Source organism: Anopheles ziemanni, chromosome 3, assembly GCF_943734765.1.
Source record: "Anopheles ziemanni chromosome 3, idAnoZiCoDA_A2_x.2, whole genome shotgun sequence".
Classification (NCBI taxonomy): domain Eukaryota; kingdom Metazoa; phylum Arthropoda; class Insecta; order Diptera; family Culicidae; genus Anopheles; species Anopheles ziemanni.
The window spans coordinates 18,964,388-18,983,096 of record NC_080706.1 but is presented as its reverse complement, the minus strand read 5'-3'; the positions used below and the strand labels follow the sequence as shown (position 1 = coordinate 18,983,096).

Below are 18,709 nucleotides of genomic sequence, written 5' to 3'. Positions count from 1 at the left end.
GATAGAGCTTGAAATTCTGGACCAACATGAACCGAGACTACACCTTCCCAGCGTATATCTTTATTTTGTTCCATGTTCTCTAACCACTCCAGCTTTCAGTTCCAACGGCCAAGTACCAACTCTCAGCGAAAAACAAAGCCTTGCAACCGTAATGATCAGACATCAGAACGAACTAACCGACCGCGACAACGTTCCATTGCGCTCGCCGTAACATTACCCCAAGAAATCTGACGCGAGGGACTTGTGTGGTCGTGCTTTTTTCTTCCTCTTTCTGTGCTCAACCAAAGGGTTGAATTAGCTCCGGCCGATCGGCGTTCACCTTTCGGCACGACTATCCCGAGCCGTCGAGCAATGCACACCACCTCCCACCCAAACGAACTTAGTGAGTCACCTTTGAGTATTTATGTTTTCCTCCGTTGTAGAGAAAAGGGCACCGTTGTGTCTGACCAAGGCGTTCTAAAGCAGGGGTCGCCAAAGTCCGGCCCGCGGGCCAAATCCGACCTGGCAGCTGATTTCAACAGACCCGTAAGACATTTTTCATGTAACACACAAAAAATAGTCTTAATGGTTGCCTTTTTAGTTCACAAATTTACACGTAATTTTTATCAAAAATGTACACCAAAATTACTAAACGAATTGTTCTAAAATTTTAATGTCTCTTGAATCTCGACCAGAATCCAGGTTCAAAATTACATGTTTTCTTTGCATCCACCATAGCTACATTTAAAGAATACAATTTACATTAGCAAAAAAAAAAAGGCTCATACTACTCAAAACATCCCTAAACTGAATTAGTTTTATTAAATACACACCAAAATCTCGATATGGTGAAATCATTTTAGTAAAAAATTTATAAGTAAAAAAAAAGTAAAAAATAATAAACTTTCTAGTAGAATTAAAGCTATGCATTTACAGTACAAAGAACAAACATTTATTTGTTAACAAAATAACAAAACAAAAATTCAACGAAAATAAGACCACATGAATCAAATAGTTAAAAGTAACAATTATAAGTATTTTATCTTATATCACTTCTTCTTCTTCTTCTTCTTGGCGTAACGACCTCTTGGTCATGCCTGCCCGTTAAGGGCTTACGAGACTTGTTTCCCTGTTGTACGTGGATAGTCAGTCCTCTCGTACAGGGGTGGGTCCGGTCTCAGTTGGGATTCGAACCCACGCCGTCGAGGTGGTGAGCCCCGGCGCTCATGGGCCGATTTTCTAACCGGCGCTACCGCTTGGCTGTCGCGGACCTCCCTGTTCTTATATCACTGTTTAGTTCATAGTTCAAACATTGAACCATCATTTAAGGTATCCGGCCCGCTTTTTCTGGTTTTTTCCCTTATACTGCCCTTTTAAGGACACGTTTGCCGACCCCTGTTCCTACGTTCTACTCGATTAGTCAATTATTTTGTCGAACTTCTGATTAACATCGAAACTCTGATACAAACTCCCTAAGATTACCTTTTACAAACAATAATTTTAGTTTTGTTCCGTGATTGCATAACACAAATAAATGATGTACAATTTCCATCTACCATAATTGGGTCATTAGGAGACTTATTTATCAACAGTGATCAACATCGTTAGATAAACAATGGTAGAAGAAAAATTATTCAAACCAAAGCCAAGGCAATGCCATCCTCGTTTAAAGCAGCGAAACGAAACTCTGCCGGAGGTGTAAACTTAAAGGCAAACCAAACCGTTGCAACACACACACACACGCCGCCGTCGCCGTGCCGGCCGGTGGAAATTCGTTACAGAAACTGCGGTGGTCGGAAAACTGGCTGTCGCAATCAAAAAACCTCCAGCCCCCCGGTGGTCGTAACATCTTTCGAGCGTGTCAACTGCACCCGACGTCACGAACGATGTTGGCCGAGTGATGGAACAAGGGGGCAAACAACAAAGCTAACAGAAGCACTGACACATAAATCGTCCAACCGCGAATATTCGTTACGCGAGTGGTGGAACGAGCGGTAGCGGGAGTAAAAAAGAAAAATTAAATGATTGGCAGAAAAACTGGCCATCACATGCTCTCCTCACGTAATGCCCCCCTGTGTCTTACCTCCCCCGGCAGGTGGATTGTGTGACGAGAGATGATTAGTCGGGGAGGCTTACAGAAACCACCCGGGTTTTGAAAGGCAAAGCATCTTTCCCGAAAATTTAAGAATTAGATTTTTAGACTTTTCCAACATAAACGGAGCTTTTCGTCGCTTAAAACAGACTTTCGTCAAATATAGTCCCAATACCGTTGATCTTCGCTAGCCAAAGTCGAAGCCCATTAAACACTCCTACATTACTTCACTAAATAGTTGCCCATAAACGTGGCTCTTTCTCTTTTGCCTGCCTTAAGGTAGGTTCAATGGTGGTTACTTTTTGTTTTTCTTCTGTGCTCTCCACCCTCCACCGCGGGGTGTTGATCGTCGCTCGTCAGAATTATGTAAGCGGATTAAAGCGCAACCAAGAGGGCTAGCTCGGTGTGCTTTGGGTGAGAAAGAAAACGATCGTGCTTTTGAGAAAGCGATCGTGGTACACACGCGAGACGCTGATTCCGACCGTTAGCGGCATCGTGGAGGAGAAACTGAAAATGTTTGGAAATACTTCCAGTATAGAGCAAAGGGATAAACTATCCCAAAAAGAAACGGTGAGTCACAGGAAAGGTCAAAATAAAAGCACTGGTTACAATGGGGGAGTATACTGGTAACCACGTGCAGCCTTCGGTTCATGACTCATGCTGGCCGTTTTCAAACCCTGCTTTACCCGCAGCATTACCAGCATTGCTTTTAACTGTATTATTAAGTCACGTAAACGAGCTTCTTGTTTCATATTTACGTTCTCCCAATCCGGTGAATGTTTGTGTGCTAGACAATGTTGTCTTAGAAAGTGTGCCTAAATCGTTGCCTTTCCACTTCGTGTGCATTCTCCACCATGACACAAACAAAAAGCGCGAAAAAGCACCCTATCACGATTGGGAACGATTCAGTTCAACATAATTAACCAAACAATCATGCGCAACATAATCGGCGCACGCGAAACGACGGCTCGCTTGAAGAAAAATCGGCGTGAAAAAGATGGATCCTCCTCAACCCAACGAGATGCGGAATGCTGTGTGTATGGGGTGGCAATCAAGCACACAACAACCAAACAGCGCCATGACAGCGTGTTCACGCAAAGTGGAATCGAGAATGAACGCGGAAATTGCGTGCCGAAGCGATTCGTCACGATTTGTGGCACGATGGGAAATTGGCGGGGATAGACGCTGAAGATGGATGAAAACTAAGACAAGTGACGTCCAAATGCACGGTCGCAATGGAAGAAAAAGAACTCTGCTCGGGCAGATGATCAAAGTCACACCAACCAACAACGAAGGGAGCGCGCCGCTGCGTGCTAGAAAGGCCTAGTGTCGGAGTAGAAACAATCCGATAAGTTGAAGATCGAATCTCCCAACCCCATCAACATTGGAAATAATAAAAAAATAAAACAAAAAAAACACATACACTCACACTACAGCACGATCATGGTTGGGATCGCGCAAAATACAACATACACCCATTTTCTTCGAGGCGAGACGTTTCCTTCGCGGTGTGGTTCTTTGGTTGCTCGCACATGCGAACAGGGAACTCCTCGAGTTCAAGGAAGAACGTTGAACCGCGCATCCGGAGCGAAGCCGGGGCCACCACATTTGCGTTGGTTTGTTTGTGCAACCATCCGGACTTGGAATGGTCCGCTGCAGCTGGCCAAGCTGGGTTTGTTTGTTTTCTTTTAATTTTTTCTTCTAAATCGTATAGACATTTTAAGCTGATAGTAATTTTTACCAAGCAATTTAAGGACATTTGTCTTATTTAGTATGTTTAAATTTATTCCAGAATTTTATTTATAAAAACCCGTTTTTATTTCTTTAACACTAGAACTACAGGACCAGACGGATCATTTAGACTGGTCCAGTACTTTTTCAATCACAGTTTTTTCTTAAGGTCCAACAATTGTAGCAAATGTTAATGCATGGCTTTCACACATCCAATGGAATGTTTATTTTTATGTATTCAACAAATAAAATTTCATGCGTAAAAATCGCGGTAATTCTAGTGTTAAGCTTTTGCATCAAGCATGTTTTCCTACAGGGGATTTCCACGGCGTTCGTTTCGTTAAACAAAACCCCCGACTTGTCCGCCCGCTCCAATGCTCGTAGTAAAAAATCGCAAGAAAAGGGGGAAAAGCATATTTCAAGCAAAAAAAAACAAACACGTTTCATTCGTTCTAAATTAAGATCAGAAGTTCGGGCCACCAGAAAGTGGAACCAGACGTTGGCCGCAATCAAAAAGTGGCCAATCTGCGGCGATGCATCAAAGACGGCGGAACAAGAGGCGCAGGGAAACGAGGGGGAAAACAAAATACAACCCACTCCTGGGATGGGTGGGAAAATACGATTGCGTCTGGGCCAAGCCCCGCGGTCCCACCAGGCCAAACACCGGTTCCCTGGGAACGCTACCAACGGTTGGAAATGGGCCAGAATGCATGGTTGGTTAGGTTATGCTTTATTTTGCAACCAGTTTTCCGGCCGGCTCCACCCGGTTTGGCCCCATTATAAGCGTCATTCGGTCGATGGCACATTATGCAATTATTTGGCTTCTTCTTTTTTTTTAGTATAGCTCGGGTAAATGTAGAACATTGGAGATGTACGAAAGAGTTCTCGATAGGAAAAATAACATGGTTGATGTCTAGGTTCACCTACACTCGTTTCGCACTCAGCTGTTCTATCAACGTAAATCCTTCCCATTACCTGTTGAGGGGAGATTTTTTTATTAGATAGATTTTTATTAGATTTATTTTTATCTACTTTTGGTGCATTTTACTTTCGGAATAATCCAGCTCACCCAAAAAAGCTAGAAGAGTTTTAAGTTGTCCATACTGCGATTCCGTGTGACATACCTGTAGTAAGAAAAGAAAACAAAAGGTTAGTATGAAAGTTTGGAAAATCATTCAGCTCATAAATTAATCACCACAAATTCTCATTCTCCTGATCAACATAGACTAAGTGAGATTGGTTCTACCCAAATACACCTGCACCTGTTGGCTGATCCGTTGAGCAGCATCTGTTTGAGTAATCCAAAGCAGCAAGGCAAACTTTCCTCCTCTCACGACATCGTACGAAACAAAAATGTTTATTTATAACGAGTGTTTTGGGAACGATGAAAACCGTTCACTTTTCCGCCCCACCAGTCCGTTTTCAGCACACTGTAATATTCTTCGAGAAGAAATGTCACCCGGTTTCGGTGGCAGCTGAAGCAAAGAAAACGCGAGATGAAAGAAAACCCGCGGGTTTCCTAGTGACTTTTGCAGCCACAAACATTACAATTTACGAGCGCACAGCATCAACTAAACAAACCAACCGAACGGATTTCCCTCAAGCAACCAAACGGGTGCTTCAATTTGTGCTTCTACGCACACTAACACTCACTGACGGCATCCAGATGGGGTTTCCGCGGAAACCGAACCGATTGCGAGAGAAAACACCCACCCACAACGTGCTAGATTTTTTTCTCCCCAGCTTTTCCGTCCACAAATGGGGATGACGCGAAACGTTTATTTCCCGCGCGAGGAAATTAGAGATAGGGAGAGGGCGAGTCAACGCAGGACGAAAGCAAACGCGCGGGATTTTCGCGGAAATCTCCTAGACTAAGGTTAAGGTTACCAACACCTACACGCACACCAAACTCGTTATCCACCTCTGGTTCTTGGTCTAGCTGGCCGAAAAAGGAAGGGAAGAAGTGTTGATTTGATGGCACTACACCGCGGCTTGTTAGGGATGCCCTTGAAAATTAGTTTCCGTGCGAGTGGTCTACCGTTTCGGGCAAAGGTGAATGTACCCTCAACAACAAGTCTACAAGTGTCCCCAAGAAAATCGCCGAACAACAACGCGAAGACGGCGGGAATTGGAGAGTTGGAAAGTGAAGGAACTGCGGGGGCAATAAAATAAGGTCCACCATAGAACAAAAGGAAAAACGCGGGCCAGTAAATAACCACTTTGCTAGAAGTGAAAAATGTTGTTGCTTCGGACTGTGGTTCAACATAAGAATCATATTTTTAAACGCTTACGCAATTACGATTCAACAAACGGGAAGAAATTAAAGCACACAATCTGAGCACTAAATAAAGTAACATTACCATTCCAAACTAATTGAAGCAAACTGTCACCGATCCAATTAAAATACCACTTTAAAATCAATGTCTTCAGTGATACCAACATGGATGGTATGATATTACCACCATCATCAACGTTTTCATTCACTCGTTAACTCCAAAAAACGGTTCACCAGTAATACTTTTCTATATCTCTCCCAAAAACCAACACGGAAATTATGCTAATAACCTCGGCTTAGTTTGACCCAACCCACGCCCCAAAGCTATGTTGTTTAGCATATGTCCCCCCATGGACGTGTGACGATCAACAGTACCACACAACGGGGGAGACGGTGTTGACAATTCGAGTGGGTGTACACACTCTGGCTTCGACACTGATGTTATCTCATTTTCGACCAAACGGTGACCACAAATTATCAAGCAAATGTTCAACCGACAGCTGTGCTTAAATAGTAAACTACATTTTTTTTTCACCTACGGCAGCTTTTAGATGGTTAAAAGGGATTTACCCCGACAATTAAATGCAAGTTTGTTGGTTTCATTTCGAATATGCTTATCGCACAAACGTTTGTTTTTGTGGCGCTTTCGGGCATAGACTAAATCGTTAAGACATTTAGACGTTAGTATAATATACGATACGACTTCACAACAAATTCACTGGGTTGATAGCTAGGCAAAAATTAAATCCGAACGCTGTCGTACAGCCAGAAAAAAATGCTTGAAATTAGGAATAACTTGTTTCTTAAAACCTTAGTCCAGAACCTTCTTAACTGTTCAACGGTTACGTGACTTTGTCTTGCAATTTTTGTAAAAATTGTATAGGCTCACACACATTTGTTGAAGTTTAGTAGGATTTAAGCATTCGAGATAGCACGAGCAATTAAGTTTGGATCAGTTTCATCTGTGGTATTAACATTAAACATAATTGCTGTAAAATGAAAAGGCCAAGTGAATATTTAACGCCGATTGGAGAGAAACTGATTGCCTTATTCTGAAAGCATCCAACAGGAAAGGAACAAAATTAGTTAACCCTTTCAGGAGCATAAGCTATTAAAGACTAAAATTGACAATAAAACAAAATATTTTGGCTATTTGAGGTGTCAAATAATAGAATATCACCAGAGAAACCTTACAGTCTGTGTAGGTTTTTTTTAATAATTTGATGGGAAATATTTTTCCCTATGGACCATAAAAGTAAATAAACGACGGAATTTTACGATTATGATATCGGAATTTATTTTATTTGCTATCCACTACAAATTACAAATCAAAATTAAAAAAAAAGATCTTAGCCATTTCTGTAAAAAAATAATAAATTCATCAAGTCCAATAAACTTTCCAAACCTTGTTGATTGAAACGCACGAATGGTGCAATGGAGCAATTACTTTTGATAGTTCTTTTTTGTTTATTCGCTCAAAAATACATATGCCGCCTTTGACATAATGTTTTCTTTGATGTTTCATTTCAAAAGTATCTTTAATTTTAATAATACTTGAACAAACAGTAACGAGTTTTGTAGATGGGAACAATATTTCCCGTGGTCGTGAAAGGGTTAATATATCAGTTAATTTAGCTCCCTACAAAAATGTGTTCGTAGCTTTCAGTCGTACATTTTTACCGATGGGTTTTTGTGATTCGCTCTCGATTTAGGAGATCTAAAAAGTGTACCTTCTTGTCCTAACATGTGGACTGTAACGATAACCAGGGGACTTTATACTTTGATGCCCCGGAAATAGGAACCAATCGATACGAGCATTGAAAGAACGAACAGAAAACAACAAAGGAAACTGGGCAGTGCCAATGGCGGACCAACCGACAAGCACGACACGAGCTCGGGGGTTGAACTGGCCGGTCAAAGGTCAAGGCAAGCTGAACACACACAAGGCTTGGCTCTTACTTGAACCGCGTCGTTTGCAACAAACGCGCGTTTGTTTGGTTGTTTGGGATTTGGTTCCGGTGCACACGAGTGTGGTTAGATAAAGTGAGAGAGGAACAGAGAGCTGTTGGACGTGACAGCACCACCAACATCACGGACACCCACCCCTCCCCGACTGCCGCCCTTCGTCCTCCAATTTGTGGTGACGGTCGGTACATGATTTCGTTTCAAAATGACATTACGTGAGCAGCAGCCGTTGCGCCTCGAGTGACCCCACGATTGTGGCCGCCAATGCCCACTCCATCACCAACACAGGCGCCGTTGTCTAACCATACTTCAAACCGCGCACCGGAAGCACCGAGCACCGTCGATAAGCAGGTGTGGCAGGGGGCGGGAGGTGAATAATTGATGGCTCGCACCCGGTTCGACCACCGGCCACCGTAATGGTGGACGGCACTCTCACCAGCGTATCATCTGGGTGTCTGATAACAGGTGTTTCCGTGGCGGATTCCTCCACCCAAAGCACCTCTGGCCACTTTACCCCCTTCGCGAGGATCCTCTCCCGTGGTTTGGCACATATGGCCCACCCCAGATGGAACTGAATGCGTGTGCGTAAATGGACCATTATGTCGCCGAATTAGCTTCCGATGACGTGCAAGAAAACACACTCCGAGATCGGGCCGAGAAAAGGAAAGAAAAATGGCGCTCGAGCGACGCCATCCAAATCGGAGCGCAACTGCGTCAACCTTTCCTTTGACGTGCGCGGCGTTGTTGCTGCTGGGCCGGGTCGGGCCAAATATTTTGGAGGTTGAGAAGTCGGCAGGAGTGTCGCGTTGTTGCGTGCGCCAGAACCACCAAAAGAAAAAGGTTGACCGAGCTTTTGTTTGTCACGTTCTGTTTTATTTATAGAACCCGAACCTTTCCCTTTTACCCGAGAGGGTGGACATTCTGTATGTTCCAAAAACATGCGTAGCCCATACCCAGGGCAGACCAATCGATACTAATGATAGCCTGATACTAAAATTATATTCAAAGGTATGGATAGGAAAGTCAACAATAGATTATCAAACAAGAGAACACTGGGAGGGTGAAACAAATCGAGGGAGTTGGTATGCATTAAAGAAGAATGTACGAACGAAAGGAGCAAGTGTACTACCGAAGCACAAAAAACACTTATTTTAAATTTATCAACCCGAAGGAATTTGAGGAATCGCAAAGACAACTTGTACATCTTCCTCCAGACTACCTTCGTAACCATAGAAATTCCCATGGAGATAACTTACATCAATGCTCAGCCGGGCGGAAGCAATAACAACCGTCGTCTTTCGATTGAGTTATCCCCCCCACCTCGCTGCAAACCGGAAGCAACACGTGCGTTGGCGTGCAGACTATCGATCGACACGCATGAAACCCATAAGCCGGGTGCGTGCTTTCGCTTTCGATCTTCTTCTCCTTGCCCCAATGCTAAGATGCAATAACTCAAGCGACACGCGAAGAAAGCTAGTGCACAAGACGCATCGAGTTACGTCGGCCGATAAGCCTACGGATGATGCTGCAGCAGCAACAAGTTGGTTTGTTTTACAATGTGGAAAAATGTCTCGGTACGATCGGGCTCTTCAGAGCTTCCAACGCAATGTTTTTGATAAGTTATGAAAAAGTGCTTCGCTGCTCGATTAGGTTAGCAAAGCTTTAGGCTTACATGAAACTGAAAAATAAAATAGATAAATGTAAACCATAAAAAACTCAGAAAGCAATTGAAAAGAACCCTCCCGGAACATTAAGAATGATACTTCGAATAACAAAACTGTTTTGCTGCAAATCACCCAAAACAAACTTAAATGCCTCCCTTAAAAGGAGAAGCTTTTTTCGTGAGTTAACATGAAGCTTCCGCATTCACGACCAAAGTAAGCCACCACAATTCTGGCATTCCCATTTTGGGCAGTAAAAAATTACCCACCAACAGTGTTAACGAGCCCTCGTACAGCCCAAATTTCAGCATATGATGAAACTAGAACCTGTTTACACCGTTTACGCGAATCGTGCTGAAACGTTGAGAAGTCACAATCTTTCACAAAACCGGTTTACAGTGAACACCGCTGTGGAGCAGAACAGAAAAAGCTCCCCAACCGGGGTACAAATCACGTCTCTAGATAAACTTATAATAGTACGTTCGCAACAAAAGGAATAGGTAAGATTTCGCTACTACAATTTTCTTGAAAGAGTGGTAAAACCCTGCTGCGTACGTCCCGGAAGACGACCACAGATAATGGTGAGGAGGATCGGCTTGAATCCAAATATGGACTTCCTTAGTGACGACTCGCACAACGGTAATGAACGACCACAATAGACGCATGGCTCAAGGATAATCTGTTCAGTCTTCCGCCATTGGGAGGGTAGGTCCGGCTGGCAAGAAAGGATTGTGAACAAGCTGGGCTTGAGTCATCAGTTTTATTAAACGCCAATTCTTCTGAGGACTGAAGGTACTAGACAACCAAATAGACAAGGAAGATAAGAAAAGACATGCATATTGATTTCGTGGCTTTCAGACATGTGATTTTACTGTGAGATCTTATTACGTTTCTTATAAGTTCCTTATAAGAATAACTTTACAATGTACAATACAACTAAGGATTGTAAACAAGCTGGGCTTGAGTCATCAATTTTATTAAACGCAAATTCTTCTGAGGACTCAAGGTAGTAGACAACCAAACAGACAGTAGACATGTGTATTGATTTCGTGGCTTTCAGACTTGTGATCTTACTATGAGATCTTATTACGTTTTTTGTATGTTCCTTATAATAGTAACATCAAAATTAACCTTTCACAAAAACTGGTCAAACAGGTAGTTGGTGTAGAATTTGCTGCAAGAGTTTATAGACGATACTATTCCGACTGATTGATGACACCAGTCCAAACATGGATCGTACCCATAACATAATTAATTAATAATGGGCAGTGGATCGGATCGGAGCATTTCCAGCATTTCTTCGGCTGTGGGAACGACCGATCCCAAGATGTTTAACGATTACTGCCCTCTTCAGACCGACTGAGGCAGATGCTCATTCCCGCCCGTTACCAATCGTCCACGAACAGGTCAACGATCGTAATTGTCGCTCTTTGTGTGCGAAGCAGTGGGGGGAAAAGATGGCCCTCGGGAAGAACTTCTTAAGAACGGAAACTCGGACACAAAGAACTCTGTCGTTGCTGGCGACCAGACGTCGGAGCGGAGAGCAACCGATGGCAAAAGGAAAACAACGAATAGAGAGAAAAAAAAACCCCTGATCGATATCCGGAAGCGGACGACGTTGGAGCAACAACCGACCGTTACGACTGGACAGGGCGACTTTTGAAGTTGTTGAAGGAAAGGGGGGTGGTGGTGGTGGTGGTGGTGAGGGGGATAAATTCATGGCGGCTCGGAAAGCGTGATTGAGAATGTTATTTTTAACTGCAGCATGAAGGTCAACCGGTTTTCGATCCGCGTGCGCGCGCTACAAGCCGAAGACGACGACGACAACGGCGTCCACGCTGAACGGTGCTAAACGAAGCAACTTTGTTCAAGCGGTCAAGCGAACGGACCGGATCGGTGCTGAAAGAGAACTCTTCGGAACGTCTATGACGGATCAAACGTAGAATTCATAGCAAACGGGATTCATCGTGCGCATTACAAATTAAGATGGTAGATTAAGAAATTTGATTTTGTAAATTTAAGGGCAAGATACAAACCATTGAATGGTTGTAAGAACATCGCAATAGTGTAAACATTATCATTTTTAATATGAACATACCTTAGTGCATCAAAGCAAGAAAACTGTTTAAATAAGGGTACATAAACCTTGTGCAATGAATTGAAATTTACCATTTTTTACTCAACAAATAAATGATTGAAATTATATGTTTAAACAGCCCAAAAACAGTTTACACTCTCAGAAAACAACAAGAAAACCAAACTTGTAAAATAAAAAAGATGAAAATCCCCCACCAAATAAATAGCGATGATGATTCCATTAAGAACAAAAAAACATAACTTGGATTGTGAATAATTCTTCAGATTGATAAACAAAATTAAAAAATCTTCTATAAAAAAATGACAAATGTCCCTGTCCTAATAGACGATAATTTGATGCATTATGTAATTCTTTCTTTGCAAGCAAAGAAGTTCACGACTAGGGAATTCAGGACCGTAACCATCCATTTGCGGTTGATTGGTGCCCTTTCACTGAAGATTTTCCCCGTGGCACAGGCCATCATCCCCCCCTCCATTTGGCATCACTCATCGCACCCTGGCCAACGTTTACGGACAATTTTTGTTCGTAACCGGTGGCCTACATTCGATAATCGCAACCGCCGACCGAGCTCGACGGGGTGAAATCCGCGCTCAAACACGAAGCAAAAGCACGCAAGCATCGCACAGTGAGACGGTAGGGGGAGGGAGGGAAATATTACATCTGGGCCCCGCCGGTGCAACCAAAACTCCAGACGCGAGGGCGAAATGGAAAAACTCGAGCAGAAAATATGAAAGCGAAAGTGAACAATCGGAGGGTGTGAAACAGAAGGTTTCCGAAAAAAAGAAAAAATAAAATCGAACCACTCCAAAGGGTAGGCGGCGGTGGGAAAGTGTGGTGGAAATCAAAAAGAAAACTAATGGTCGACTGGGCTAGCAATCTAATAACCAAACCGGACCACCGATCGATTACGCACCCGCGACGAAGACGATCGACAGGGTGGAGTTTTTATTATGGCAGCACCAAAGTGCTGAAAAATGGATCGCCGATTTGCGGGGAGGGAAATCTTTGTGAAACGAAAGATAAGCCATCATCATTTGGCCATGGTGCGGCGGCACTTTTGGCGTTGCCTTTTTGATGTAATACATGAGAAGCACGAGACACATATGGGGGGAGCTTTATTTTCCCCCAAATTTCCCCGATCGATCGTGCGATTTAACGCCGATCGGAAAAGTGTAGCATTATCGCCGTTGGAAGAGATCCTCATTAGACACGGCACAACCGCCGGGCCATTAGGGAAAATGGGCCGTTTTGTGAAGGAAAGGAAACGTCTGACATGATGCAATACTTTTTTCCATTGAAGATTAAAGCGGGAAGAGAGAAGCGGGGAGGGTGCATTCGATCGGGACGAAACTGAATTGAACTCATATCGTGGATGATAAAAATCAATATGTCTTTGCGAAATGGCACCACCATTACCTTCCGTCTTTCCGATAATAAACCTCCTACTCCTCGATTTCGAGCAGTAAACACTAACCTTTCCTCGCAACCCAATCCAAAAGGTAAAATGGTAGCGGAAAGCGATGGGGCGGTTGCTGAAAAGATCCCAACGGAAAAGCTATCAATTGCAAAAGCCCCAAATGGAGGGGCCCAAACTCAAACAAACTTGCAAAAGAAGTACCACCCACTTGCGTTTTGGCAGATTTGCGGGCTCCGCGGCATTAGATAGAGTGGCCGATAATAAAAGCATAACAAACTGCAATAAAATATGGCTCTTTTTGACGGTGAAAACTCACCCCCAACGAGGGGTCGGTTTGCAATTTTTTAACGCTCGTTTTTTCGCTTGTGTTTTCTGACCGTGCTTGTGTTTTCTGACGGTGGTTTCGGTTGCGAAAAGTTAGGTGGCTCTCACTTTTTTCTACACCCCTTCCACCCATCCCGTTCGGTTCACCATAGTTTATTGCCGAACGGCGAACTAGGGCAGAAAAGTGACAGCGACAGGCCTCACCAGACCAGCCCGACCGACGAAAGAAGAGGGCGGTTGGTTGGAAGCGATCCGCGATATTGTTGCATCGATATTTTGTGCGCCCCATCGGGGTGCGACCTTGAAACGCATCACCCTCGAAAACTGCAGGAAAACCGAAAAACGATAAGAAAAAGCGCGCCGCCGTGGCCAACGGAAATTGAGCACGTTGGATGGATGTAGTGTAGGGCGTGTGTTGGTTTTTTATTCGGTTTGTTGCTTCAACCTGTTAGGGATGTTGTTTCGACACTAATCGATTTTGCATGACGAGGAATTTTGGTTCAAACGCTGTTTTGGAAATAAAAGCATGATGAGTTTTTCAATTTAAAAAAACGTGTTCCAGCAATAAAACACACAAAACGGAAGACTTCGAAATGGTTTTATTCTCACACGGATACATTCCAAACACAAATATGGAATGCCATTTTAAAAGACAGACACATGAATCTAATCATAAAGGTTTGCTGTCACCAACCCGGAAAATAGCATAAATCACGGACCAGCAAAAGCGAAGTGATTTTCATACGTGCCTAAACCGCCGGCCACGTGAACGCAGATACCAAGGGCTCCTCCTGGTGGCCACTGAAATAGGATTAGAAATTGCGCCAGACGGAGGAGGAGCACGACGGCGTAGATATTTGGTGTCCACGACCACGTGGTCGCGTGTTTTGCGCCGATTCCGTGGTGCCTCCTTCCGAACACATGTCCCATCGTTTGGTGCAGGTGCACAGAGAGCCGGTCAATCGGCTGGAGTGTGTCGCTGTCCTAGCACACTCTTGGTGCCGAACGTGCAAGTGAAAGCACACGTGACAGGGACACGTTTTGTTCCCGACCACTTTCCCATCCAGTTCGCTTCGAGCGGGATTCTAGGCCGTACGTGGGGTATGGTAATGGTAAAAAGCTTGCTACAAATGTAAAAGGATTCGGTGCCCATGAAGACCGCGTGCAATAAATTCTTGTGCCAGGGACATGCCATCCACTTCACATTCGTTCGGGTGCAGCGCTGGTGTACCATTCCATTCCGGAGCGTGTATCGATCAAATATCGGCGCGACACTTGTCCACAGGCAAATTTTATTACAGTGCACCCCCCGGGGTGAGATGGGGGAGGACCGACCGAGCCGTAATTCCCTAACTGTAATCATAAATCAAAGAAAAAAAAAAGAACTAAAACAAACATTACCCCAATCTTTATCGACCTTTCGGGTGGGGTTTAGTCCGGGGGCAACGAGAACATTCATCAGCTCGGGGACAATTTGTTTGCTCCGTTATTAATCACGTTAATAGCATTTCGAACACTAAGTTGCCAAGCGCCAAAAATTGGAGCTGATTAAGGAACGCGATGTGAAGCAAAAAATTGACCCTGACCGAAACAACCACATGCACGCGCACATGCAGAACTCCACATCTTCACGGTTTGTCCTAATAAGATTAGCGGCGACAAAAAAAAAAACCGTGGAATGCCGGGTAGCCTCCCGCTCGTGACATCCGTTTGGTTGTTGTTTAATTTCGGAGGTTGAGGTTAACGGTTGACGGCGGTACGCTTCGAAACGTGCACCTGCTAGTGGCATAGCACGTGATTAGGAGCAAACTTTGGCGCCATCGAAAACTAAGAAATGACACAAATTACAAAATAGAAGATTTGCGAAGTAGGATTTTTTATCAAAACATTGTGTACGGGCAAATCGAACGATGGCATCATCGGTTATCAGTTGACAATTCTCATACGGTTCAGTAACAGCACAGTTGATTATTGTAAAACAGGGTTTCTTTAAATGTTTAATCAGCTGTACAAAATACATAGATTTAGAAAAAAAATTCCAATTATTCAACCCGTTCCAACCATGAGTATTTATTTCTTGCACGCTTCTTTCAGAGAACGTTAGTTTATTTTTTATAGTTATTTTTTTTTTGTATTTTACATCCAAAAATCTGAATGACTAAATGTACGTGGTGTCAAATTTTCCAGTTGTTTGCTCCATTTTATCACAAGTCTTGTACCAAAAAGTCTATGAAATCAATTTGTTTTCTTCAAAATAGATTCTATTATTCACTCTAACGTGATAACGCACCATGCCCTGATCTGTAGCAACGTAAAAACACAACAAGCAGCCCACCAGCTTCCCTGGAACGCAGATTCTGCGCGGCAGAGTGGGAGTACTGAGCTCGTGCTCAAAAGTAAACAAATCGAGTTTACCTCCGATGGTGCAGGATGCTGCTTGCAACGAATGGATGCGCGACGCAGTTCCATTTTCCCGCGAAGAAATCGACAAGATACTCGATTTCGATTTCGCTTTTGTTTTTTTGCCAAGGAAAAGAACCGACGTACATAACGGGTTCACACCTTTCACTCTATCAGCATCCCCCCGGGGGGAAAACGCCCACAGCAGAACAGGGGGTTGGAATTACATAACCTAGTTTTCGTTTTCGAGCACTTTCGAGAGTGTTGATTGCTATCGTTTGCTCTGACCATCACCCGCACAGGACACTCCCGAGCACATGTGCATTGTCCTGACGCAGTCGTTGCCAGGCAACTGCTGCTCATCTACTATTTATATAAACCTTTTTAGCGACTCGTTGGTGGTGCTGGTAATAAAAAAAAAACTGCTGAACCAAAAACGGAACGCCATTTACGTTCAACGCGAGGTGTGAAGTGTTCGTGCATGGCATGGCATACCAACACACCATAGGACTTCGCTTATCTCTCCGCTTATCGGCCCTAGCCGTTGGGCCCCTGTATTGGTGCGGCGTTCGAAGGGCCAACAAAAAAAAAACAAGGAACATCCGATAGGACACGTTTACCTACCTTCAGCGCAAGCAAGTTGCCACTGCGAGCCGCGTTGAACACGCTCTCCACCACCGAGGGCAGCATCGTTCCGTTTTCGGCCATCGTTTGTTGGCCGACGGCTGCTGCGTCGGATGACGGTTGGGACGAAGTCATCGGGGCCCGACGTTCCACGCAGGATTGTGCTGCACTTGTACCCCGCGTGGCCCAAGCTCAAGGAGAAATCCCACGATCCCGGGTCGGTTCTGGGAAACGCCTAACGTAGACGGGCGACCTTTCTTAGGCCCTTTTATGAGCTCCTTCTTTCTTCGCTGGGATTCCTTCTATCTTCTACTTCCAGCTCACGGCTCCTTTTGCTTTCACTTCATAGGCAACCACACACACAAAACACACGCACAAACACAGGAGCTACACCACAGGCCCCCGGGGGCACAAACATGCACTTTTCCACTACGTCACACGGACGCGCAAGCACACATACAACCCTCCACTACACGGAGCACCAGATCCTACGGTAAACCTTCGCGTGGTTTCTTCAACTTCGGGACGGTTGTTTATCCCGATGACACTTCGTTTCGACTGCTTGGATTGATTTCTAATCCGCTTGTTTATCCTTGCACGGCGCAAAAAGGAGGCGACGACGTAATTTGTCGCTGGCAGTACCTGCTTTTCCCGTTGTGGGTTTTCCACGGCTGCAAAAAGGATGCTGTGGCGCTCTCTCGCTCTGCTTCGTCTTCTTACTCGGCCGTCGGTGTTCTTCTTCCCGCTGGGATTTCCTCCGCTCTGTTTATCTGGCTTGGTTTTCGCTGCTCGCCTTCAACTCTATTTCCTCACTGATCGGTTGGAATCAGTGGAAGGGAACAAAGGAAACTCAAGGAGCAGAGGGAAACTTCCGCTCGAAAGACAACAAAATCGTGTTTTTTATTCTTTTACGTTGACTTTTCTCTTCGCATCAAATGCTCCGGGTTGCGGAGTACGGAAACAAAATGACATTACACTTTTCACTCGAGCGTTCGCTTATCGGAGGCTTGGCAGTTTCGAGTAACAAATAGCAGCACCTGATGGTCTCTGCTCTGGAAGAAGTCACCAGAAAAGGTTCCTAATCGCTTCTACCTCGACGATTGCTGCGTTGTTTCGTGCGTTCTCGACCCCGCTTTTGGGTTGTTTCTTCTATCGATCTCGGCGTGTTGCTTGAAGAAGGAACGGAGAATCGTTAAACATGCAAAGCAGGTACGTGAACCTTTCCTTGTGCCTAAGATCTTTCTTGTGCGTAGCCGTTTCGATAGAATGCACTAGAAAACGCTACTTTTACCAGCCGCCAGCTTCGAGACGTCGACGTTCGCTTTTATCTTTTCTAGACGTTCAACACTCACATACATACGCACCACCACCGAATGAGAACGGTTGCTGATAATGATTTCTCAGTACAAATGTGTTGTTTTCCTCACAACGCCTCGTCGCTTTCGCGGTGGTCTGTTATACGTACGAAAAGTATGCTTCAACTGTGAAAGGCTAACTGCCCGCACCTTATGACTTTTTCTGTTTATTTCTTTTGTTTGATTCGGTGAACGCGTGCGATAGCAGTTCCCTTACGCCGACCGTTTTCACACCGAGCACAACGAATGCGAGCGAGCAACTGACGAAGGACCGAAATGATGCGGGTAGTGTTGGCAGAATTATAATGACGAAGATTCGAAGATTCGATTCATACACGGATTCTAAGGATTCGATTCAATTGAGATTCGAATCAGATTTGATTTGTTTGGGGATTCGAATCAGATTTGATTCTTTTGAGACTCGATTTGATTCAGTTTTTAATTGACAGACACGAAGTAAATCAAATTAGTCACGTAACGAATCGATCTAGAGACAATGTGCTTGATTTCAGATAACTCAAATCGAGTGCTGAATACATTCGATTGAACATATTAAGCAGACAATAGACGGGGCGCGGCCAGTGCGTCCGTATCTTTACCGTATTTTGAATGAAAATATCACTCTTTATTGAGGATTTCTTTAGACAATATTTAAAATAAAAACTTTTCGCGACTGTTTGATGTATTCGGATGCGGATTTGAGGATTTGATTTACCCACCACTAGATCGAAGCTGCAGGGCGTCAAGCTGGCATCAACAATCTTCAAAAACCTACTTGTCTACGGTAA

At 44.2% G+C, this 18,709-nt stretch overlaps 1 protein-coding gene across 1 annotated transcript in view; it reads right to left on the bottom strand.

Annotated features, from left to right (window-relative positions):
* Window positions 1-16,887, bottom strand: part of LOC131289756 (protein fem-1 homolog CG6966) — a 50,511-nt gene extending 33,624 nt beyond the window's left edge. The window contains 1 exon segment of the mRNA XM_058319064.1: window positions 16,567-16,887. Within this exon segment, the coding sequence (XP_058175047.1) occupies window positions 16,567-16,701 (135 nt within the window). The 5' untranslated portion in view covers window positions 16,702-16,887.
* Between the last annotated feature and the right edge of the window lie 1,822 nt (window positions 16,888-18,709).